This window comes from Bombina bombina, chromosome 1 (genome assembly GCF_027579735.1).
Source record: "Bombina bombina isolate aBomBom1 chromosome 1, aBomBom1.pri, whole genome shotgun sequence".
Taxonomy (NCBI): domain Eukaryota; kingdom Metazoa; phylum Chordata; class Amphibia; order Anura; family Bombinatoridae; genus Bombina; species Bombina bombina.
Window position 1 is genome coordinate 238,298,704 of NC_069499.1, and position 25,907 is coordinate 238,324,610.

The 25,907-nt window shown below is 40.9% G+C and overlaps 1 protein-coding gene and 1 non-coding gene across 2 annotated transcripts in view; one reads left to right on the top strand and one right to left on the bottom strand.

The window, feature by feature from the left end:
- Positions 1 to 15,667, bottom strand: part of KNL1 (kinetochore scaffold 1) — an 817,310-nt gene extending 801,643 nt beyond the window's left edge. Inside the window, 3 exon segments of the mRNA XM_053711756.1 lie at positions 9,856 to 9,892; positions 11,884 to 11,935; positions 15,580 to 15,667. Coding sequence (XP_053567731.1) covers positions 9,856 to 9,892; positions 11,884 to 11,915 — 69 coding nt within the window. The 5' untranslated portion in view covers positions 11,916 to 11,935; positions 15,580 to 15,667.
- A 332-nt stretch (positions 15,668 to 15,999) lies between these two features.
- Positions 16,000 to 16,081, top strand: TRNAS-GCU (transfer RNA serine (anticodon GCU)). The gene has a single exon. It is a non-coding gene; the product is annotated as a tRNA-Ser (tRNA).
- Positions 16,082 to 25,907: the final 9,826 nt, after the last annotated feature.

Here is a 25,907-nt window from a genome sequence, read left to right on the forward strand (position 1 = left end):
TTTTAACTACTGTAGTAGATATGTATTAGGGTGTCAGTATCAATAGGCCATTTATGAGTCATGACAGTCTGTTTATCTATATTGTATAAAGTTTGCACATTGGTTTATATATGCAGTCAGATGGATACTTAAAGAACATATGATGTAGTTAGACATGAGTAACCAGACATTTAATACTAAATGTGTGCACTATTTATATAAGCTGGTTGATTCACCCGTCTTAAATATCACTGTCACCGTGGTAGGCAGGACTGATTTGAGTGATATGCAACTTTAACCAATAAGGATGTTTTTTTTGTTTTTGTTTTTTTAAAGAAGTGGAAATGTACACCTGTCAGGCCATGATTACGGCTGATTGCCGAAATGCGTAAGACTGTTGTGCTGCTCATTACCCTCTCCTTTAATATATTGTTGGCTGCTGTCAATTTTAATGGAGAAATAAAGGCTACATTTTATATGAGTGTTTTCATCTTCTTGAATTTACTGCTTTTAGTAATGCATAAGCTCATTTACATGTGATCACTTGATGGCCATAACAAAGAACACAAAGTAAACTTACTCAAGGGTGGTTTTATAGAAGTATCCATGGGCTTCTCTGGATATGCAAATACAGGTAGCCCTCAGTTTACGCCGGGGTTAGGTTCCAGAAGGAATGGTTGTAAATCGAAACCATTGTAAATTGAAACCCAGTTTTTAATGTAAGTCAATGGGAAGGGAGGTAGTTAGGTTCCAGGCCCCTCTCAAAATTGTCATAAGTAACACCTAATACATTATTTTTAAAGCTTTGAAATGAACACTTTAAATGCTAAACAGCATTATAAACCTAATAAAATAATCACACAACGGGGGGCGTGTCCGTGCAGCGATCCTGAGAGGTCGCATTCTCTTAGAGCTCCAGCCGAGTACCTAATATTCCGCCAATATTGGAGACATTTTACAGCTAATACTTGTCAAATTTGCTTTGTATCACAAAGATACTCAGAAGCCTCCTATCTACCAACTTTTTTGCTGTATTTGTGACGCTGGTGCAATAAGATCGGACGATTGGGGCCTGGAGAGGCGGCTCATAGCAGGCGGCGTTACCCCCCTCGGGAAACCGAGGTAAATTGCCTGACCCAAGCAAAGCGGCAGGAACACTATAATCCTAATTAGCTGAACCTGATAACAAACGTAGAAGGGAAAAACTGCTGAACTAAGTGGGGTAAATAAAGAGAACTACTGCGTTGCTGCATATCAAAGATGGCGCCTGAACAAACCGAAGGCCCTTTGGATCGTATCGATCACTATCTAGAGCGTCTTGAGGATTGCCTAATGAACCTCCTAAACAAAGCACCCTGGGACTATCTGACAAACTTACAATCCCTACATCGCAAGAGGGCAGACATAGTGGACTTGGTCCTGGTCCCTGAAGGTGGGGGGGCGGCGGTCAAGAGCGCTCCCGCCGAGCCTCTCTGCCAGAGAGAATCACCGCATGGAAAAACCCTTCTTGAAAGCCAGAACCACCCTCGTTGTGAAGAGACACATCAGAGGAGTAAAGACATCTTCGCAGCCGTTACTTTCCAGGATGGCGATCACACCTTACCGCTTCAACAGCATGCTCGTGAAAACCTGAGATCATACGCACCTGCTGTGAAACCATATGTGACCATGTCGTTGCCTGTTCACTCCCCTGTGGACTATGGGATCTTGCCGACTGCTGAGGACTCTGCAGGTACTGTGCCCCGGCGGGGGCTTGGGGGGGGACTCCCGCTATGGCGCATATAATAGCACTGTTCATATCCTGCTTGTCGGAACGCCGTGGGCCGGTCCCGATGTTCCCTACATGACTTACATGATCTTTTCTAGGAACACTGAGACCCGAACACATGATACTCACTGGGGAGTTAAGGGTGGTTTGCCTCTAAGTCCAGATATACGGCAGCACGCACAAATGCCTGCCCCGGCTTTAACAAATCCCTTCTTTTTCCTTCATGTATATGAAAGGTGGCCCTGGAACTTTGTACAGACTCACTCAAAACCCACTGTTTTTATCCTCCCTATACTCGGAGAGGACTAACATACAGCACATTTAGTAGGAATCGCAACACAATATTAGTGTGTAAAATTTCCAGTTTAATTATTTTTGTTTTTGTCAGCTTGGTGTGTGTTAAATCGTTCTCCTATGCTCACAGGTTCAGACCAACAATGTTAATAGTAAGTAGTATTGGAGCTAATAAGTATTTGTATATTTAACTACATACAGCGTTGTAACAAATGTGAGCTAATCAGTATATGTGCATCTCAGTATATACTGCAGTTTAATACTGAAGGGAAAAACAAATGCTTAATGCTTACAGGCGTAGGAAAATAAGGCAAGCCAATCATCTACTGTAATGTCACAAAGATGAGGGTCTTATAGTATATGATAATTTATAATGGATCAATGTGTACGTTTTATATTCTTTAGTGATCATTGGAACGCTGTACCTTAAATTAGATTCGCAGCCGTGGCCCGTGGCCGGGGCCATGATGGGGAATAGTGATCTGACAGTATCAGGGGTCTATACCTGTTCTAAACATCAGAATATAAATTTTTTAGATCACATGAATATTATGATGCAGATCACACAAGTTTAAACTGCCTATGGCAAGCCTTTGCGCCATAATCAGAATATCCCTTTAGTTTAAAGGATAACTAAATTTTCATTTTTTATCCCCAAACTAAACCCACATTTAGAAATATATACATATATAAAATTAAATTGACCTACTGTAATTCAAAAACGAAGCTGCATAACGCCATATAATCGATTTTTATTATTCCTTTATGACGTCACTCTATCCCGCCCTCCAATATGGGCAGTACATATCCCAAAACATCAACCAATCAGACGTTTACTTTTCGCATATAATTATATGTCTATTGCGTATGCGCAATTTGATTCTTTCAGTAGCGCATGCGTGACTGAACCTTCTAAATCTAAACTGACTAATATTCACGGCTGCGCATTTTTCATCTCAATCCATCTGATCGGTTATCCAGGCATTCATATAACATATATTTATAACTATACACAAAAAGAATAGATTTTAATATCATTGCACATAAATAATATCATGATATTAAAATAATATATAGAAATAATATTTATTTATACTAATAAACTTTTAACTATGTCCCAGAACAGCGCATCCAAATCTCCCACTACGAGATCGATAGAGCGGGTCTACTGCTTCAAAAAACCGATCTGGAGAGAGTGATGTATTCAATGACGTTGCAGTATATTGCGCATGCGCATATCTGTTAACGCTCGCCATTTTGTAACCTGGGTTCTCAGCACGGATTGGAAAATGATAACAGCTAGTAACGGAGTGGGTTTGGAAAGAATAAAATATTTGTGGACAAATATCTGATAAACGATAAGTATTTAAAACATGAAGGGCATTATAAATGTATTTATTTCAGTACTTATTATTAGTCTATGATACATTTTTTTCTGACTACAGTGTCCCTTTAAGATTAATATATAAAGTTTTCCCTTCCTAATGTACTATATATGTTTATTGAAAGTTGTTTGTGTTGTTGCCCTCAAAATAACTTAGATTAGTGCACTATAAATACGCTTGGTTCAGGCAGGTGTATCAAGAATATCAGAATGTTCAGCAAAATTAATAGTGATATATGTTTAGATGCACCTTTTTGTTTTTTTTTGTATTTATTGGTTGTGTCTTTTTCCTTTCAATGTTATTTTCTTTTAAGCCAACATCACAACCCCTGTGGACTTTGATGTATATTGCTACATAGGTCCAAAAGTGGCCTCGCATATGGATAGAAGGGGAAGGAAAAATGAGGACTCTTATTGTTTATCTTTGACCAGATATGTATTGAGCTTTAATGTATCATCTTTTTTGGTCTCAAATGTGTAAGTTAAATGAACAAAAACATTTGCTAAACAGCATTATAAACCTAGTAATATAATCACACAACACAGACTTCACTTGCATTTTTCTGCAAACAGTTCTTTCTATGCATTCCAATCTGGACTGATTTATAGACAGGAAGATCTTGTTCCTTTGAAATCTGCTCGATAGCTCAGGTCTGGTTAAACTGATTAATTTCAGCTTGCTTGGCTTTGCTGCAACACAAGCGGACAGCTCCACCTACTGGCTATTTTAATAAATGTGAGGAAAAGGAAGCGCTGAGTCTTTGAATAAATGCAAAAGGTTTTATTAGGAGCAGACTTCAATACTAGACATCAGGTAGGCTCCTATCTTGGATCTTATTTAAAAAATGCACTGCTTCTCAATGCTTTTCAATAGCAGTCACATGACTGGAAAAAAAGGTTGTTATTCTGAAACGGTGTAAATTGAACCGTTGTAAAACGAGGGCCACCTGTACTTCTTAATATGGTAAAAAAAATGCAGCTTTGAATGCTTTTGAAGATCCGTTGCAAAGCAGTGCTAAATGCTATATTCAGTAAGGTAATTTTATTCTCTGTTGCAATCAAAAAAGGCAGCATTTTATAATAAAAAAACATTTTGTATGTTTATTTTTGCAAAAAGAAGTTCCTGCTACCTGCTGTATGAAAATACTGATTTGTAAGAGTATTGTTGCCTTTAGGGGATAGAGTCTCATACAATAAATATAGTAGGTGTCATTTTAATTTCAATAACTTGCTATTTACGTCATTAAAAGCTCTAGTGTCTGTTACAGCAGGTCAAATCGCAGAACAGAACTAGAAATTAACAAACAAATAAGCAATTTCTATATCTTGGCTCACATCCCTGGGTAATGATTACCAGTAAGAAGCCATCTCATAAAAAGGAACGTGGACAGAAATGACCACTCCCCCGATTACCTATTAACCCCTTAAAGGGACATTATACACTCATTTTTTCTTTGCATAAATGTTTTGTTGATGATCTATTTATATAGCCCATAAAGTTTGTTTTTTTTAAAAATGTATAATTTTGCTTATTTTTAAATAACATTGCTCCGATTTTCAGACTCCTAACCAAGCCCCAAAGTTTTATGAGAATACAGTCAGATACCTACTCCAGCTTGCTCCTGTTTCTGTAAAGGGTCTTTTCACATGCAAAAGAAGGGGGAGGGGGTAGTGTCTTATTTCCCACTTGCAGTGGGCTTTCCAGCTACCTTTTCAACAGAGCTAAACTGAGAGCTTCTAAGTAAGTTTTTAAACCGTTTTATACTGGATTTTTATATCAGTATCTGTGCATCGTATTCTTTATAGTAGTGTCTATTACATGCAGTTATATGAAAATGAGTGTATACTGTCCCTTTAAGGATCAGACAAAAACTTCCCCAAAAGACCAGAGCATTTTTAGCAATTTTGCCATCACTACCATTTAAACAGAAATAAAGCCTTTTTTTAAATTTACCTATAAAAAAACAATATATACCCAAAGTATTGATCTAAGCCCATTTTGGTATATTTCATGCCACTATTTAACTGCCATTTGCGATCAAATAAAACAATTGTTAACTTTTTCACAAACCTTAGGTTACTCACTGAAATTTTTTACAAACAGTTTGTGCAATCATGGCACAAATGGTTGTAAATGCTTCTCTGGGATCCCCTATGTTCAGAAATAGCAGACATATATGGCTTTGCCATTGCTTTTTGATAATTCGAAGGCCGCTAATTGCAGCTGCGCACCCCACTTGCATTATGCCCAGCATTGAAGGTGTTAATTAGGTAGCTTGAAAGGTTAATTTTAGCTTTAGGTGCATATCTATCAAGCTATGTATCGCGCTTGAAGCCCTAGGCTCACCAGAAAACCAGTTATGAAGCAGCGGTCTAAAGACCGCTGCTCCATAACCTGTCCGCCTGTTCTGAGCAGGTGGACAGACATCGCCGCAATTCAACCCGATCGAGTACGATCGGGTTGATTGACACTCCCCTGCTGGCTGCCGATTGGCCGCGAATCTGCAGGGGGCGGCGTTGTACCAGCAGCTCTTGTGCAATGCTGAATACGGAGAGCGTACTGTCTGCCCGAACCCAGTTTACTATAAATTTTATTTATTTGTAAAAAAAAAAAACTTTATTTTCTGTAGTGTAGCTGCCCCCCTTATTACCATACCCCCATCCCAGATCGCTTTCCCCTATATGAACCCCCTCTCCTTGCTTCCCCCTCCCTCCACCCCACAGTCACTGTTGCTCCACACTTTTTTTTCCCCGTAGTGGTGGTGCCGCTCCCTCCAACGATGGGCCGCCCACCCACCCACCTCCTTCCTTACCCTCCCAACAACGATCGGCACCACTGCTGTCCAATGCAGAGTGGCCCTCTGTGCACCGGTAACTCTGCAACTCTATTTCTGCAGGGCCCCACTCTTGGGCCATGCAGAAATAGCGCAATCTTGCTACTTTTAGCGAGATCGCGGAAGAAAGAAGCACAGGGTACGGCGCTGGTCGTTTAGGGGTTAAAGTAATCTGGACCCATTCCTCCTAGTGATGTCCAGCCTTAAAAAGGTAGAAATGATAAATGGAAAAGTGAAGGGAGCCTGGTAAGCATTACCTAGGGATATGAGCCAAGATATTGAAATTGCTTATATTTGTTTGTTCATTCCTAGTTATCTTGACCCTCTCTGGTAATGATTATCAGTGACAAGAGAATAAAGCAATAAAAATAAAATACAAATCTCAGTCAAATAAAGGAAATGCTGCAAAAAGTATTTAGTAAAAGTTTATTTAGGACACTACAGAAGATAAAACTTTTCAAGCAAACTTTGCTGAATAGTATTGTCGAACATTCATTTGGGAGACAAATTTATATGGAGAACTTCATACCACATCTTGACATTTCTCCTAAGTGTAGCATCTGATTCCAAAGCCCATAATGTTGACACTGCTCATGTAGAATGAGCTTTAAGCCCAACTGGAAATGATGGACTCTTCTGTTTATAGGCTTGTGAGATTGTCTGTACTGGACAGTAGTGGATTTCGCAGGAGCTTGACCTTGACGTAAACCCCTTGGTACTACAAACAAATGCTCTGTCTTTCTAATAGACTATTCTTGAAACGTGTGTAGACATCGCACCACATCAAGTCGGAAAAAATGGCTTTACAGCTGAACCTTGCATCTCTGGACAAAAAGATAGAAACACAATGTCTTGGGATTTATGAGAATCAGAGACAACTTTTGGTAAAGACTCATGAAATGTGCACAAAACAAATGTATCTTTATGAAAAGCAAGAAAAGACTCCTTGGCAGAAAAGCCATACAATTCAGAAACTTGTCTTGCAGAAGTAACAGCAACCAGAAAAATGGTTTTCAATGTAAGATACTAGAGTGAGAACTCCCAAATGGGTTCAAATGGTATTTCCATCAAAGTTTACAAAACCAAAGGAAGATCCCATGTTGGATTGGTAGATTTGGTAGAAGGTTGGATATGAGCCAAGGCCTGAAAAAAATTGGTAAACTTATGTGCCCATTTGACTCCAGTAATGGCAGAGATAGCAGACACCTGAACCATCTAGCACAATTACCCCTTAGGAAACCTTGAAGAAAATCCAATAAATAATGAAATTCCATTTTGGCTGTAGAATCATCCAGGCTGAAAAAGTATTCCATATTCTGTAATAGGTTGAAGAAGTAATCTTCTGTCTAGCCTGAAGTAAATTTTGAATTGCTGAATGTAATATATTCAGTTGCCTATATTTCAGCAACCAAACAGTCAGGTTCAAATGTTGCGGGGCTGGATGCAGGAGTGGACCCTGAAACAATATGCCTGGAGATTTTGGAAGAAGCTATGAAGATTCCACTGAAAGATGTAACAGCAGAGGAAAACATGGTCTGTTATGCCAAAATGGAATTACTGCCACAAACGCTGCTTTCTCGCTTTGAATTGTTTGAAGTAGACGAGGAATGAGATGGTGTGGTGGAAAGACATATCAAGTTGAATCCACATAACTGTGAGAAAGCATCCGTTCCCAAAGCTTGTGGTGTAGCCAGACAAAAGAGGCAACTGGAAGTCAGATATATTTCCAGCAATCCTCATTTGTTTACAATCATCCTGATATGGATACTTTTCAACTGCCACTCTGTTTGTGAAAGAGGTACTAGGCTCGGATAATCTGACTGAACAGTCTATAGACTGGGAAGGTGAGAGGCAGATATAACCCCTTTAGATACTTCAGTGCCCAAATAAAAATTGGCAACACCTCCTTGAGAGCTTGTTCCTACGTGAAAATAAATGTAGCCCCTTGCCGTCCCTGTTGTCGGTCAAAATCTCACTGTATTTTCCTGAAGTAATTTTCAAAAGTAAAGCAGTACCTGAGACTGCCTTTATTTTCAGTACATTTGCAGGTAGAGACTGAAGACTTCTGTGCCAGGACCCCAGAGCGTATTTCCCCTGGCACATAGCTCCCCAAACCAGCTTTCTGGAATCTGTATGATTATAAAATCTGGTTACACAAGAGAAAACCCCTGATAAAGGCTCTCCTCCCGAAATCACCATTATAGGCATATTAGCTCCACCGGAAAATGGATTTGAAAATGATTGGAGGAGCATACCAGTTGCCTATTGTTTTTTAAAATATGTGCACCTATAGCCCAAAAACTAGTCCACAATGATTAGTCAAAAAGTGTCCACAATTTGTGATGTGAAGTTCTTCAAAATCCTCCACCAAAGGCATCCATTCCTACAGAGGCTTGACATACACCATATCTAGAAAACACAAAGGACACTGGATCATCAGAGTCATTTGGCAGACTCCCTCAGCAAATCCAAAGAAAACAGTTACCGGTATCGGCGCTTCAGCCCTGGGAGTGAGTCAGACCCCTAGGTTGTGAGGGGTAGAAAGTAAAAAGCCGGTTGTACTTGATTTTGTATACGATGTTGATCCACAGACTGGCTGTTGCAGGCAAACCAGCTGATGATACCGGAACCTCTGCTGTTCAGATCTGGGTGTGCTGCTGCCCGTTATGGAAGGTGTGTGCTCTCGAGTGACACCCAATCAGGAACAGGAACTAGGACATAATAGAAGACAGGCGCAGCCCAATTCAAGTGCAGTTTCCCTCAGCAAATCCGAAGCTCTCATCCCAGTGATGCTTGTATAAGCATGTAAGTTGGTAGAAGACACAACAGGAGCATATGTGTTGATTTCACAATAATTTGATTGTGATGCTAGTAGCATCACTGTGACAAGAGCTTGGGGTCTGCTGAGGGGAGTCTACCAGACGACTGAGGATCTGGTCTGCTTTTTTTTTTTTTTAGCTCTCGTGATAGTGCTTCATTACATGTGAGTTAACATTTTGGATGTTAAATACTACACCATAAGGTGCCTCCTTTGTCTTTTTCTGGCAAATGGATTTGCTGACTGAGTCCCAGGTGCCTTAGCTAACATCTTTGAAAAAGTATCTGAAAAGGATGCATTCTCCATCTTGCCCATTTCACCAGATATCGACGAGACTTGTTAGATAATCTTGCTAAAGCAGAGAGCTTTAGATCATCGGGCCCTAAGTGAATTTGCATTGCCTTTGTATTATGCATTTGTTGATTGTGTAATTCTACTGTATTTAACGGTCAGAAACAAACCTTTTCTCAAAAGCCAAACTAAATACATTAGATTTTGATGACAATGTCCCTTTAAGCTTCAAACTCACTGTACTACAAAGATCAACAAATATATTTAGACCTGGTAACCACCACTATATTTGTAAGTAATCTGACTGCAACCAGCAGTAAACAAACAAACAAGGATATTCTTATGAGATTCAAACATAAGCAAACATTCAATATCTTCTTTCATGCTATTAAAATATGGCTAAAACAATACTGGATCCTAGCCAATTTAAAAGGGAAAGGGTTATGCACGGAATTTATGAGAAAACAAGATTATATAATATGCTTACTGAAGATAGCCGCCTTCGACTGCGTTCAGGCAGGTCACTAGCAAAGAGAAAACAAAACAAAAGAGAAATTAGTTACAAACCTGCTGTGGGAAAAAGGAAGGTAAATATTTATATGAACACTGTCATAATATTGACCCTCAGTTTTTCATGTAAGATACAAATACGGATATTTATTACACCCAATGATAACAGAGCTATGACTCTAATTTAAAAATGTCAAACAATGGATCACGATTGCCTTATTATTAATTTTTAGTAAGTGACATGTGTGACCTTGAATCTTAGGGGACACACAGCATTTACTAAGGGATAGCACTCGAAAAGGTCGCAGAAAAATAGGGGACTTCATATTAAAAATTGTGAAAGCATTTTCCAAACATGCATCAACAAATTCTTCAAAGCTATCAATGGGATAATCAGCAAAGCTGAAATATTCAAATGGTGTCATGAGTGGGTGAAACCTGCAACAACAAAAAATGTAATACCCCAGGGGTGATGCCAGGATTAGGGGTAAAAAAAACCACAACAACAGTTATCACAGACTTTATAGGTTCAGTGCAATGCACTTTTTGGAGCCTAGATCAAGCCCACAACTATTCTTACAGTAATAGTTTAAAAAGGGACATAAAACCCATTAATAATAAGTTGGAATCTTTTAAAATTGTAGGCTCTATCTGAATTATGATAGAAATTGGGATTCATGTTCCTTTAAGGAAACCTTTGCAAAAAAATGTATCCCTCACTTGTGTCACTGATTATTCTTTGCACCAAATAGCATTTCACTAATTCACTGACCCATACACATAACATGATATCAATGTATCATTTCTTCTACAAATGTATCTTCTAACATCTGCTTTAGTGAACAAATGCTACAAAGAAATTAAATGTGTGTCAAACAGTCACTAGATTTTAAGAACATAAATCAGCAGATAACAGGGAGGGATAATGATTATAAATATAGATAAATCCCTCAATAAAGACAAACCGCACTCTGCAAAGCTACTGCACAAAAATACAAAATATTACACACCTCTAAATGAAGGAACAAAGAAAATCAATTTAAAAAATCCAACTGATATACTAAAATAGAATTAGGTCTACATGCTTACCAGAATAAGCAAGGACATGGCAGATCATATCACATTTACTGAATATACTCATATTCACAGCTTACCATCCTGACAACAATAAATGCAGAATTGTTGTACGTTAGGGTTTGTCAGATGTGTAAAAGGAGAAATATGCACACGTAGCACTACACTGCAAGTAACACCTAAAAAAAAGCCTTTTGGTGTGAGTTAAATCCTCCTTTCCCTAGGAACAATAATATAGACAGTTGACACAATCAATATTTTGTACTGTATTTATATCAAGTTGGCCCAATTTGTTTCATCACACACCTATTTAAAGGGACAGTTCACCCAAAAATGTTCTCCCTTTAAAATTGTTCCCAATGATTCATTTTACCTGCTGGAGTGTTTTAAATTGTTTACAAGTATCTCCTTTACCCCTATTTTGGCATTTGAAATAGCTGGTTTAGCCTGTACTATCCCAACCTATACTGAAAGTTTCTATACTGAAGTATATTCTATTAAACAGCCTAAGTAAACACAGCCAGCAGAAGAGATTACACTATCAGAATTTTCCATTGTTCTCTCTGAGTATTGAGCTTTGGTGTTCCAGACAAATATAAGATAAGGAAGCAAGTCTGTGTACACAAAGTGATAACATAATGAGATCTGATATTACCTGAAGCTCAACCCATTGTAACAGGCTGTGGTTTAAAAGCACAAAACCAGCTACTTCATATACACAAATTAGCCGAAAAATGAAATTTCTCATAAATGTTATACTGTGCAGCTGGTATAACAAGTCATTGAAAATACATTCATATAAAAACAATTTTACAGTGTACTGTCCCTTTAATGCTCAGTAATGACTGCCTTAATAATGGCACACAATTCCCATGGTTGTACTCTTCTACATTTCATAACAATTTTTTATATCCTCCATTATTCTACTTACTTAGTAAGCTGTGGTAGAGATCGTCGATCCATTCCTATCGCATATGAATTACCTAAAAAAAAAAAAAAAAAAAAAAAAATAGATATGTAAATACCTGTGCTCCAAACTTTAAATTATAGAAACTAAAAAAAAATACCCAAATTAATAAATAGGGAGCCAATACTTTGTTTAAATAAATAAATAATTGGCACTTTGCATGTTGGATGCCCTGCAAAAAATCAATTCTTTATCACAGGAAAAAGAAAAGCAGCTGAGAGATAACTTTGATAAATAGTGTAATGGTTACACTAACCCAGGGAGCCACTACCTCCTAATTTTTGGGGTTATTCTCCATATATCTATATACACATTCCACTGTCTGGATCCTAAGAGTATATCTGGCTCCTAAATATTAATACAGACTCCTACATTTTTAACAGATGTGTCAACCCAACCCTATCAAGCTTTCCCATCAGTGTACACTACATGTAATAACTGATTATCACTATATCAACTCCAAAGAAAAAAACGATTGCTATTCAAGAGTTCTAATAACAGTGATACTGTCAGACACACTCCAGAGGAATTGTCACCAGATTTACATTGGACAAAAAGCTCTGGAGACCTTTGTATGCACGCTCCTGTTTTAATAACTGGTGCACATGTGCAAAGAGGGACCAGCAACATCAAATATGATGTGACTGATCCTTTCAAAGCTTTGTCTGTTTCTCTGCACATTGCACTGAAACAGAACACATTTGGATTCATAGGTACAGGCATGATAGCCCTCGTACCTATGTGCACTTCTTTTCAAATGCATGATTATAAAAAAAAATAATTAAAAAATCCAACTTATATGAGATTAAATAGATATAAATACCTTTTATTTAAAGGGACACTGTACCCAAAAATGTAATTTCGTGATTCAGATTGAGCATGAAATTTTAAGCAAATTTCTAATTTACTCCTATTATCAAATTTTCTTCATTATTTTGGTATCTTTATTTGAAATGCAAGAATGTAAGATTAGATGCCGGCCCATTTTTGGTGAACAACCTGGGTTGTCCTTGCTGATTGGTGGATAAATTCATCCCCCAATAAAAAAGTGCTGTCCAGAGTACTGAAACCAAAAAAAAAAAAAGCTTAGATGCCTTCTTTTTCAAATAATGATAGCAAGAGAACGAAGAAAAATTGATAATAGGAGTAAATTAGAAAGTTGCTTAAAATTGCATGCTCTTTCTGAATTACAAATGAAAAAATTTGGGTCCCGTGTCCCTTTAAGCATAGCATGTATTAGCAATTAAACACTGCAGTGAAAAGATATTTCCTCTTGAGAAAGTTTGCTTAGGGCGAACGAAACGCGTTGGGGGTGGAGCCTTGTGTTGCTCCAAGAAAAACGTAAACATAACGAAAAAAGGATCCCGGTGGATTACGCCAGAGACAAACTAACCGGACTGAGGTTTTCCTTTCTTCTTCCCTGGTTGGGATACAGGCTTGTTGATTTTTTTTATCTTGTGTTTTTAACCGCGTGCTGTGTGTGCAATAAAGCTTAAACGTCTACCTTGATGTGGGGTTGCGCTTTTTTCTTCTCTCGCTACAGGATTGTTTCATAGAGCGTGTTCAGTGACACACCTCTGAAAGTAGCTGCACCCCACAGATTTAGGGGATTGTGAGAACCCTGGAATTTTGTAAAAGGAAAGGGTTTATTGGGACTTCCCTGGATTCTAAGAACTATTACTTTCCACAAACTTGGAAGTGGTAAATGTACTGTTCCTTGATCTTCTATATGCTTAATATATGCTGTTACTCGGTCATCACAGATTATAGGAATTTGTTTCTTACAGCATTTGTTTTTTCGGGATAGCATAGCATCTTAGGTAGTGCTGCCTTCTAGTGTATTTGTATGTATTCATATGTGTATTGGTTATAATTTGTAAGATACTGTTTTAATACCAAATACCTATTATTTTCTAATATTCTGAATTTTAAGGATATATTATAACAGAAATACTTCAATTTCAACTACACACACTCTCTACTATATCCTTTATCCATTTAGTTGCACTGCTAAAACACTCTTTAGGGTGAAAAGATCTTTATACTAAATGTTTTAAAAGGATTTAATGTAATTTCGTTAGCAATCTAGACGTGAAGCAGTTCTTAGTCCTATGTTGAGAACAATAAAAAGGCTAACAGTGCAGCCGAGTGTTGTTGGCAATAAAGATGTTCAATTATTACTGCAGATGCCATCCTCAAGGACCCAGCGTTTCATTGTTTTAGCTAGAGCACAGGTGAAATAATAAGCTGATGGGTGGCCTATTAAAGTTTCTGAGGACTTGATTTTGGAAACAAAGCTCTACTCAGGACTTCATTAGTGGGTTTATAATTTGGTAAACAGGCCAAAACCCTGGTAGTCAGAATTTTATTTTTAATGTTTCATGTTGTGTGAACCCTAAACTGAACACACATATAATACACATACAGTATGTGCAAACCAGGCCTACCCATAGGGCAGGGCGAGAGGGGCGCCTGCCCAGGGCCCCGCGCTTTGGGGGCAACACAATATCAGGGGTGAGAGAATGAGAAGGTGAAAGTATATCCTGTATTTAATTTATGAAGACGTGTTTATGGTATAAAGAGGTATAATATATAGTATCATTCTTTATATAGGCAACACTGAATATTAGGACAGGGTGAGTCAAACAGAGGGCAGGGTATACAGGGGTAAAGAAATAAGGTTGCTGGGCTGAGGGGCCTCACAAATTTGTCTCACCCAGGGCCCCGCAAGTGCTAAAGGTGGCCCTGCATGCAACATAACGCACTCTCTTACATACGCAGTCTTGCAATACAAAATGAATCCCCTTGATAAACACAGGAACAATGAAGTGATTACATCACTGCTTAATAACACCCAACACAGTGATTTCACCCCTTGATTGCCAGAAACATAAATAATTTATCAAAGATGCAATAGCACTCAGTGCACAAGTAAATGTTAACACTCTAAAATTGAGACACTATAGAGGTAGGAAAATGGGTCTCAGCAGGACTCCCAAATGTGTATGTCCAAATTGAGGCAACATGGACTTATCAAGTTGTGTTTATGTTACTGGAAATAAATTAAAGGAAGCCCGAGTTTGTCGTTTTGTCACCCACTTAGTATAAGTTGTCTTCTGACAACGCAATAAAATTGAATAAGAATGTAAGAGTCGAGAACAAATTCTACCTCCACACCAAGACATGGCAGCCGAACAAAAATGACAAGCAGCTGTGGTATTGCATGTCAACAAAGCCCAGGGACATTTTACTGTATGAATCAGAGGTTTATTGTGAGTATGCATATATACTGGGCTAGAAAATCACTAATCAGTTTTAAAGATGGGGAAAAAATATTACTTGCTGATCCTGATCTAGCACAAATTTCCTTGTAGAGCGGTGTGTAAACAGATTACATAGAAGTCAGTAATGCGTAGCATTAAATACATATATTCATAATATAGATTGCACGTTTTATTATCCATTAAAACCGCTTTATTTGTATGGTGTGATTGTATCATTTATACAAGGCAGACAACTATAAAATGCACATACAATAGCAAGATATCATAAATACGTTACTATAAGACGGTGTTTATTCTCCGAAACAAGACACGTTACTGATTATGACGTAACGGTAACCTGACAATGGCTAAAGGCCTAAGACACAGACCACCTCACCTCATAAAACTAATTCCGTTTCCTTACGCACTCTCCGGACCAGACTGTAGCTATATATCTACTTATAGGCCGCGTCCGCCATCATTTCAAATTTTACCGCCACCCCTTCTAGATGCGCGCGCACCTCCCTTACCCACCCCCGGTGAATGTCAGCCTGCGCTACCTAGCTGACATTGCTGGATAAATAATTTCCTCAAAGCTCATTGCTGAATTGTATTTCTCCAAGTATTTAAAAGCGCTTTGCTGTCAGTCTCCTATAATTTTGCTTGTTTATGGTAAATTAGCAATGTTACACTTCGTCTTCTAGTCTCGTTGGATAGTGATTTGATTTGTAAGAAGAGTCGTATGTTAATTGTCTCTACAATGTACCGAATAGGAAGAAAAGATACCTATTAGGAGTAATATAGAGGTAGTGCAACTGACGAGGTGGCCGAGTGGTTAAGGCGATGGACTGCTAATCCATTGTGCTCTGCACGCGTGGGTTCGAATCCCATCCTCGTCGATATTATTTTACATTACTTATTTTCATTACTAATTTATATTTTAAAAGCTAATAATATTTTAGTAATCCACAAGGCATCCGTGCATCTTCAACTGCAAAATAAAAAATCTGCACTTGTACCGTGTCGAATAACCACTATTTTATTTATATGTTTGCTTTAAAAAAAACCCACTAATTTAGTGAACTCAATACATTGAAGAAAATCAAGGGAAGATATACGTTGTTTTTTTTTATTTGCTTTTGCAATTTTAATTGTATTTACAAATTAATTATATTTCTCAATATCAATGTTCTGTCATTCCTGAAGTTAGACACGTTTTTGTTATTCATTATTCACAACCTAATGGGGATTTCCATGTTAAAGAAAAAATATAAAAAGTAAGCTTTGTGTCACTTATTGACTAATACCTAAATATATCCCTAACTGAGAAGAATCTAATGACATCAAAGTTAGGACCCTAACTTGGGGATAAGACCCATCAGGAGCCCCCTGGGTGCACTGCCCCTATTCATGAGGAGTCTTATCTCCAAGTTAGGGTCCTATCTTTGGTGTCATTGGATTGAGCTCAGGCTTTGGTTTACTTGGGTATTAGTCACTAAGTGACACAACACCTAGTTTTTTTTTTTATAGGGTAGTTGTGAATAGGGGCAGTGCATTTGGGGGGCTCCTGTGTGGTGTTTTCCCCAAGTTAGATGTCATCATTGGATTCCTCTCAGTCAGGGGTATGTTTGGGTATTAGTCACTAAGTGACACAAAGCTTACTTTTTATATTTTTTCTTTGTTTTCTTTTAACATGGAAAATCCCATTAGGTTGTGAATAATGAATAACGAAAAAGTGTCCAACTTCAGGTGGGTTACTATAAGAAGGTTGCTTATAGTCTTAGAGAGCCCGGCTTCTAACTGAAGCTAAAGCTATATGTGGATGCAGATGAAATTAAAGCTATTGCAGGGGGGGGCGGAGTTAGCCACTGTACTGGATGGAAGTGTGTATGCTGAGCTCCTCAGACTATTAGTTTAAAATAATCTAAAAAAAGCTATACTAAGTGTACATCTTGGGCTCAAAGTCCACCTGGGTGGTTAGCTGTCGTGGAGGGACATTATACCTTGGTAAGGTGCCCTGTTTTAGCCACTTTGATCTAAGAGCAAACACGGAGCTGGTTACCAGCAGTGCCGCTGCTGAGAGCACAGGCCGCCATCGGCTTTAGCCTGGATGATCGGAGATCTACCCTGGACGTCCCCACTACCACTCAAACTTGCCTGGACCTCCTGACATAGCTCACCCCCTTCTACCACCACCCAAGCTGATCTGATCTCGACGGGCACAAGCTGAATTGGACCTCAACTGCTGGCTGTTGCTGTCCCCCTACTCCGGAGGGCCGGGGCTCCGCTCCGGAGTAACAGCTTGCTCATCCGACAACCATTACCAGCTGCCAGTCTCCTCTTGTCAGCACCGCTCCGGAGGGCCGGGGATCCGCTCCGGAGCTACCCGCTACCAACATTCTCTGAGCGGGTGAGGCCGCATTTGAACGAGAGTCCTGCCTGGATACCGACCCTGGAGAGGCTTCTGTCTGACCACGTGGAATTCATGCCCCTTGCAGACACCCACAGGCAGTACTGAGTAGCAATCACTCTCTGTTTTCCCACCTGCAACCACTACTCCAGGGGTGACACTGGCATTAGGGGAGAATTTACAGTTAGCCCACAACAAGTTCTGAGCTCGTTAATTTGACATTACACAGCACTTGGGGGCCCTCCCCAGAAGCACTATACTACAGCAGAAGCTGCATTTATCCACCAACCCCTATTTAGTCTGACTGGACTACAACATATACAGAAAATTAGAAGCAGCTGTATACTTAGTCCATCAATCATAGATTATATACACTCGCCCTATAAGCAATAACCCACTGCATATTCTCATAGGCCCATCCACAGCCTCACAAGGCCCATTGGGCTAGAGCCCCTTTTTCCGCTACCCTACAGTAGCCCTACCCATATACGCCAGGTCATACTACAGACAGTGTTGCTGTTTATTCCCCTGAGAGCATTGGAGAGCTCAACATCTTGAACTGTTTCTTCAGAACACCTTACGCTGGCCTCAGCAGGACTTTAACCCCTGTTGACTTTGTCCTCTCAAATACTCTGTGCAAATAGCTTAATACTACCGGCTACAAAGCCTATTTCGACACAACAGCTTGACCCATTGGTTTTGTGAAATTATTGCTGCGGCACCAGCCTATGTGCCTTTGGGCTCTCAGCCCAAAGTGGAGTGTTTTCTTGTCTAAATATCCAACTAATAATTTCCTCCACCTACAGGTCTTGCCACAAAGCACTAGTTTTGGAACCTATACTATATATTTTGTGCAATTAACTGTTTGATTTACCTTTGCAGGTCACGTTTCCTCTCCCCAATTTTTCTTTCTTCTTCATTGCTATGGATATGATTTGTGTTGCAGTACTGTAACGACCCCCTCAGGACTCCCCCTTTCCGGCCCACCCGAGTGGTGGGCTGGTCACTTCCATTTACCTATTCCCTTCCTTTGTGTCGTATCCCCTATTCCCTGAGTCCAGAGGGGGCACTCTGGGTTTTGTTGAGTGGCTCCTCGACTGCGCTTGCAACCTTTCGACGGCCTGACGTTTGGTCATTGCCGCTTCTAGGCGAGAGGTGGACCCACTCGGCAGACTCAGACTACTGTGTCCCTGAATTATCCAATTGGTTCACCAATTCCTGTCTCTTTGTACAAAACGTTGTGTTGATATTACATTGTTACTAATTGGTTAAGCTCATCCTTGCATCACAGAGGACACTAGTTCCCAGAGTGTCTGGAGCTGCCGGCCAATCTATTGGACTCCCCCTCCGCACCTCCCCCTTTCCGATCCAGCTTGTCTGGGTTGGTCACGTCCCCTACCCAGGGGCGGACTGACAAGTCGGGCAAATCGGCCTTTGCCCGAGGGCCCGGCATCTCTTAGGGCCCTCCCTGCTGCCACTGCAGGCATGCTGTATGCAGCTGCAGAATTAATAATTTAAAAAAAAAAGTATATTCAATTTTTATTAAAGGCTGAAGGCAGTTTTTTTTTTTTTTTGGTTGGTGTTTTTTTCTTTTTATTACCGCCGGGGTGGGGGTGAGGTGGATGCGCGCTCTCAAGTATGCAATGGACTGGAAGGCTTGTATGTGAGTGCAGCGGCATTGGTCTCCTTGACACACGCAGCATCACATTTTGTTTGGTGGGGTTGAGGCTGGCTGCGCCCACATCACATGACGCCACGCAGCCCGCGCTTAGACAGTCAGTAGCGACTTAGTGGCGGGAATGGCACTCTTGCAGTGACAACTGACAAGAAGAGAGGCTCAGGACAGGCAGGGAAGTACTACCAAGCTTGCTGCCCTTTGTATGTGCCATATGGGACAATGTACATCAGCCCTTAAATCTAAAATGTAGCAGACTGAGCCAGAGATGTCCTTGCAGTGCGGTACCCTGAGAGGGACTGGGAATCGTGACAGAATCATCACCCAGAATCCTTGTCCAGCTAAAATGACTGAACCCTGAGAGGACCACTGCATAAAAACAGTCAGAGGTGGGTTTTAACATTCAGATTTATGCACATACTACTTCTAATGCAGTTTTACAATTGTATGTGTGTCTTGTATTGACTAGTGTGCTGTTTTTGTTTTGTGATACCCCTGACTCTATTTGTGACCCTTGACTGCAAGAGAGTGTTGCTTTGCATGCCACTGCATAAAAAGTAAGAGTCTTCCCAATGGAGATTAAAAACAAATGTAGAATACAAAACTTTAATTTATTTGTGCTCAATTTATAAACGCAATAAAGTAAATAATGAGAATATATTAAGTACTTAATCTGTTTACCCATCTTGTTGTTGTGTCTATACTTTCTTAGCCCTAATTCTGTGTGACAGGTATAGTGACACACTTGTGTGCCCAGACACCTTGTTGGGGACTCACTGGATTAGTACAACGTGTCCCCTGTCATTTACTCTCACATAAGCAAACCACATTTTTGTTGAAAGCTCAGCTCCTCTCATATGTGACAGCAAATTATATAGACAACCCTCTCCTGCTACTGCATCTCAGCACTTGGATCAGAGCAACTATGTGTGTGTTTGTAGTATGGCTTTTGTGTCAGTAAAGATAAGGTCATATGTATTTGTCTCAGAACTAGTTAGACCCTAATAAAGAGATTAGATTACAATGCGATTCTTTTACTAGAATGGAACAATACATTTTTGCCTGTGAATGTTTGTGTATGTTTGTATGTTTCTGTGTGTGTGTGTGTGTATGTTTCTGTGTATGTGTGTGTGTATATGTTTGTATGTGTGTGCATGTTTGTGTGTGTGTGTATGTTTGTATGTTTCTGTGTATGTTTCTGTGTATGTGTGTGTATATGTTTGTATGTGTGTGTGTGCATGTTTGTGTGTGTGTGTATGTTTGTATGTTTCTGTGTATGTGTGTGTATATGTTTGTGTGTTTGTATGTTTCTGTGTGTGTATGTTTATGTGTGTATGTTTGTGTGTGTATGTTTGTGTGTGTGTACAGTATATGTTTGTATATGTGTGTGCATGTTTGTGTGTGTGCATGTTTGTGTGTGCATATCTGTGTGTGTGCATGTTTGTGTGTGTATGCATGTGTATGTTTGTTTGTGTGTATGTTTGTGTGTGTATGTTTGTGTGTGTGTATGTTTGTGTGTATGTTTGTGTGTGTATGTTTGTTTGTGTGTGTGTGTATGTTTTGTGTATACAGTATGTGTGTGAGCATATTTATGTGTGTATGTTTGTGGGTGTATGTGTTTGTGTGTGTATACAATATATATACTATATATATATATATATAATTTTATTTTTATTTTATTTTTTTCTAATCTATCTCCATGGTCATATTGCATTGTGCTTTTCACAATTGGACTAAAAGGGTCTGCTCCCAGGTGGTAAATCGCCATAGTACTAACAACTGATCTGTTTTTCGTTCCTGGCAGATTGTTTCCCTTTCTGTATGTATTTGCAATATGACCCTGGATAAGTCTCACTATGGACCTGATTCTCAAAAACTCTCTGGCTGCTGGCATGAAGATAAATTAACATCTTATTTCACTGAGCAATATATTGTAAAGTGTCTCTCCTTCACAAGAAGAATACTAGTGAACACCCCTAAATCAGATACATAGATCCCAAGATAAAAAATGTCTTTAAAACAATTTCTAAGCAGCCTTGTAATACTGACAAGGCATCTTATACTGTAGAAACTCGCCAGGCCAGAGAGCTTTAGAGAAACCAATCCCTAAAGGTTATGGGGGAAGCCAGACGTGGACTATTTGCTTAGAGGGATATGGCTGCACCTCACTGACAAGGCCCAAAGGAGGCCAAAATGATTGTCTGGGGTTATCATATCCCTTGTTTAGGAGGGAAGGTGGATTGGCTGGTATTTTGGGGCTGCACTAACCATGTTAGGCGGGATCAGACTGATACTTCAGGAAAGTTCTTCTCTGTGAAAAGCACAATTGGGCTTAAAGAGGCTACTCCTGGGGGTAAATCGCCATAGAACAAGCTACTGAGGCTCACGTACACCCACACTCTCTCTGTCTCATACACACTCCACACACTCTTTCTCTGTGTCACACACACACACACTCTCTCTCTGTGTCACACACACACACACACACTTACTCTCTCTCTGTCATGTACATACACTCTCTCTCTCTGTCACACACACATACAGATGAGGTGGGAGGGGCAATAAGGTGGAGAAGGGGCAGGTGAGGTAGGTATGTGGAGCAAAAAGGGGGTGGGGGGGGGCCCTGTCACACTTTTGCCCGGGGGCCCCAGTTGGTCTCAGTCCGCCCCTGCCCCTACCCTTTTCCCTTCCTTCGGGTCGTACCCCCCCTGAGGTGCGAGGGGGTTTCTGAGGATCCTCCCACATCTCCCCTGGGAGGTTCACAAAACTGACTCCCCCTGGGCCGTCGGCCCAGTAAAAAGTCATCATGTTCTAAGTGTTACTACTGTTTGTGGGTTATGCCTGGCCCCGCTCTCTTTATCTCTTCTACATTACTGTATTGCAGTAATCATTCTTGAATGCTATAACTTTTGCTAACCAATCCTTTGGTACTCATAGTTCCTCTCACAGGTCCCGGAGTGGTCAGGGTGGTTCACTATCCAAGTCAGCAACAGCTCTACTGGAGTGTCAGCCATGCCACACGCATCCAGAAGGAACCCTAGAACTCCTGCAGCTGTCAAGAAAACTGTGCTCGATCACTTCTCTCAACCCCTTAAGGACCCTCTCCCTATGCGGAAAGATGTAAGTGAACCTGAGTCGCTGGATGAGGACTCCCAATTGAGCTCTCATTCGGGAGCCCACTTAAACCACTACATCACAGAGCGCACACTGCAAAAGATGCTTGCAGCTCAAACCAAATCCATTACAGCCGAGATCCAACGGAGTTCAGCGGAGCTCAGGAAAGACATAGGTGAGATGGGTGATAGGATTGATACCCTGGAGCGACAACATGACAACCTCGCCACAGATAACATTCTGGCAGATAACATTTTGGCATATGCTGAAAACTTGGCTGAACAGATCTCCCAGCTAGAATTAAAGCTGGCAGATGTGGAAGATAGGGCCAGAAGAAACAATATACAGTTTAGAGGCATACCTGAGTCAGTTCTACCAGGGGATTTACAAAACTTTCTCATGTCTCTCTTCACTGCTCTGCTTGGCCCACTTGAGGGTGATCACCACAATATGGAGCGAGCGCACAGGGCTCTTAGGCTGAGGACAATGTCATCCGACAGACCACGAGATGTGGTGGTTTGCTTCCATAATTTCAAGTTCAAAGACCGCCTGATGCAGGCCTCTTATAATAAACCCACTCTACCTGACGACCTTAAGGACATTCAGCTCCTCCCAGATCTCTCATCACACACGTTGCAACAGCGTAAACTGTATGCCCCTATCACTGCACAACTCAGGAAGGCCAACATTAAATATAGATGGGGATTCCCCACTAAATTAATAGTGACAAAGGACAATCAGTCTCACGTTGTTTCTTCTCCTTCGATGGGCACTACTCTCTTGGCTACCTGGGGCCTGCAGCCCGCAGTGGAATCTCAGGCAGCTGTTCAGTCTAAGCTACGCGCCTCAGCCCCAGTGTGGTCTGTCAAAGAGCAAAGATCTAAACGTCAAAAACCCAACCCACCTGACCACATCATGAGGCCTTAAGCCTCACCTACCTGATACTTAACTGCCATGCCTATTACAGTGTTACTTAGTTTTCAGTAATGTTCTTTATATGTAAGCAAATGTTTGCGTTTATTGGTTAAAAAGAGGTACAGGGTGGCTAGCCCTGGTCGGGCCCCTATAGTTGAAGTAAGCCTATAACTCCTGAAAGTTTTTTCACGGCTCGTGCGGGGCGCGGACAGTTTGCTGGCCATCCTGTATTTCTGTAGAGAGCAGGGCTATGTGTTTCTTAGCCCCATCCTGCTGGTTTAGTCTAACTCCCCCCCCCCAGACTTTGGATCCCGCGTTTGGGTCCTACTTAGGTGGACTACTTCCACCAATACCCCCTCCCCTCTCCTTGATTCCCTTCTACACCCCTCACTTCCCCTACTGACCCTACCTGACCCCCTTCCCCTGTGTGACTATAGCTTGTAAATGGCACCCCTCAGATTCTTGACTTTGAATGTAAGAGGCCTTAATACTTTTGGTAAAAGGAGCCTACTATCCAGAACGTTACACTCTCATAAGGCCGATGTGGCCTTCCTTCAGGAAACACACCTGATAGGTGACTCCCCCTCCGGCCCATCACTCCGGGACTACCCTACGGTAAAGACCGCCTCTTACTCCAAGAAGGTTAGAGGCGTAGCTATTTTGATTCACAAAAGAGTAGCTTTCGAGTCTCTTCTAGAAATTAAAGACCCTCAAGCGAGGTACCTCGTTTTGGTTTGTAACTTGGACCATGTCACCTATACCTTAATATCCATATACCTACCAAACACCCTCCAACCCAGATATCTAAAGAAAATATTACGTAAAGTAGAGCAGGTTAAGCAGGGCAGGGTGATCCTGGCAGGGGACCTGAACATGGTGTGGGAAGGTGGCCTTGATAGAAAGACAAAGTCACCCAAAAAGAACCCCCATAGTCCTGAGACAACAAGCCGTAGATTCCGGGAACTTATGTCTCAATTCAACTTTTTCGATGTCTGGAGATCTCTCCATCCTTTGGACAGAGAATTTACCCACTACTCTATACCCCACTCTACACACTCCAGACTTGATTATCTGTTTTGTCACCCTGACACCCTTGACCTGATACTCTCCACGAACATCCGTGCATGCCCATGGTCAGATCATGACATGGTTCTAATGGACCTGGAATCACAAAACACTGCCAGACCAAGACCTAATTGGAAGCTCCCCCACACTCTCCTGTCCGATATCCCCTTCGGGGAGGAGCTTCGGAAAGAAATAAAATTTACCCTGCAAACCAATGACACCCCTGTGATCCGTGAAGACATACAGTGGGGGGCCTTTAAGGCCACCACTAGAGGTCTCTTTATACAAAAACAGGCTCACTTGAGGAAACAGGCTGGTCTCCCCTTATCCCAAGCTCACTATAAACTTAGGGTACTTGAAACACAAAGACGTACTGTAACCAACACTAACACAGAGGAGGAGATTAGAGTTCTGAGAAGGCACATATGTAAACTAGAATACTCTAAAACCCAAAATAACCTACTTAAGCTGAAGCAGCTGTTCTACTCCAAGGGCAACAAAGCAGATACACTCTTGGCTAACAAATTAAGGCATCGCACCAGTATCTCTCGTATCCACGAGATTAGGCGAGGCTCTCAGTCCTTTAAACTCCCATCACAAATAGGCCAGCAGTTTAGCGAATACTACTCAACCCTATATAATATCCAAAAAGACACCACTGCCCACCCAGTTCCATCAGAGGCTATAGGCCCTTTCCTACGCTCCTTAAAACTGCCAGCTTTAGATGAGACCTCCATTGACAGCATAGATAGCCCTATCACGCCTCAAGAGGTTAAATTCGTTATCAAGAACCTGAAATCCCTCAAGGCCCCCGGACCTGATTGTTTTACTGAAATCTTCTATAAAACTTACCAACAGGAGATTGTCCCCATCTTGACCAGATTTTACAACCTGGCTATGGAGGAGGACAAATTTAGAGGAGAGTTCCTCGAGGCCTCCATCATTACAATTCTTAAGCCCAATAAGGACCCAACCCTCTATACTAGTTACAGGCCCATCTCCCTAATCAATACTGATACCAAGATATATTCGAAAATCCTGGCCAATAGACTCGCGAAACTTCTCCCTATGCTTATTAATCCTGACCAGGTGGGGTTTGTACCGGGAAGAGAGGGGCCCGACAACACGAGGCAACTCCTTAACATCCTTCTTGAAGCCAAGAGACTTAACAAACCAATAGCCGTGCTTTCGCTTGACGCTGAGAAAGCGTTTGATCGGGTTCGGTGGGAATTTTTTTGGGAAATACTGGCAATCTTCCGGTTTCCGACCCACATCATCCAAGTGGTCCGGGCCTTATACTCGGACCCCACGGCCTCTGTCAGGGGCCTGGGGTTCCATTCCTCTCCCTTCCCCATCTCAAATGGCACCCGACAGGGTTGCCTCCTCTCGCCCATTCTATTCGCGCTCGCCATAGAACCTCTAGCAGCTGCCATCAGAGCTGATAGAGAAATATCTGGAGTTACCCTCCATGGCACAGTCCACAAAGTGGCTCTTTATAATTTTGTCATTAACAATGCATATGTCTCCCATTTGGGAGTAAAGCTGT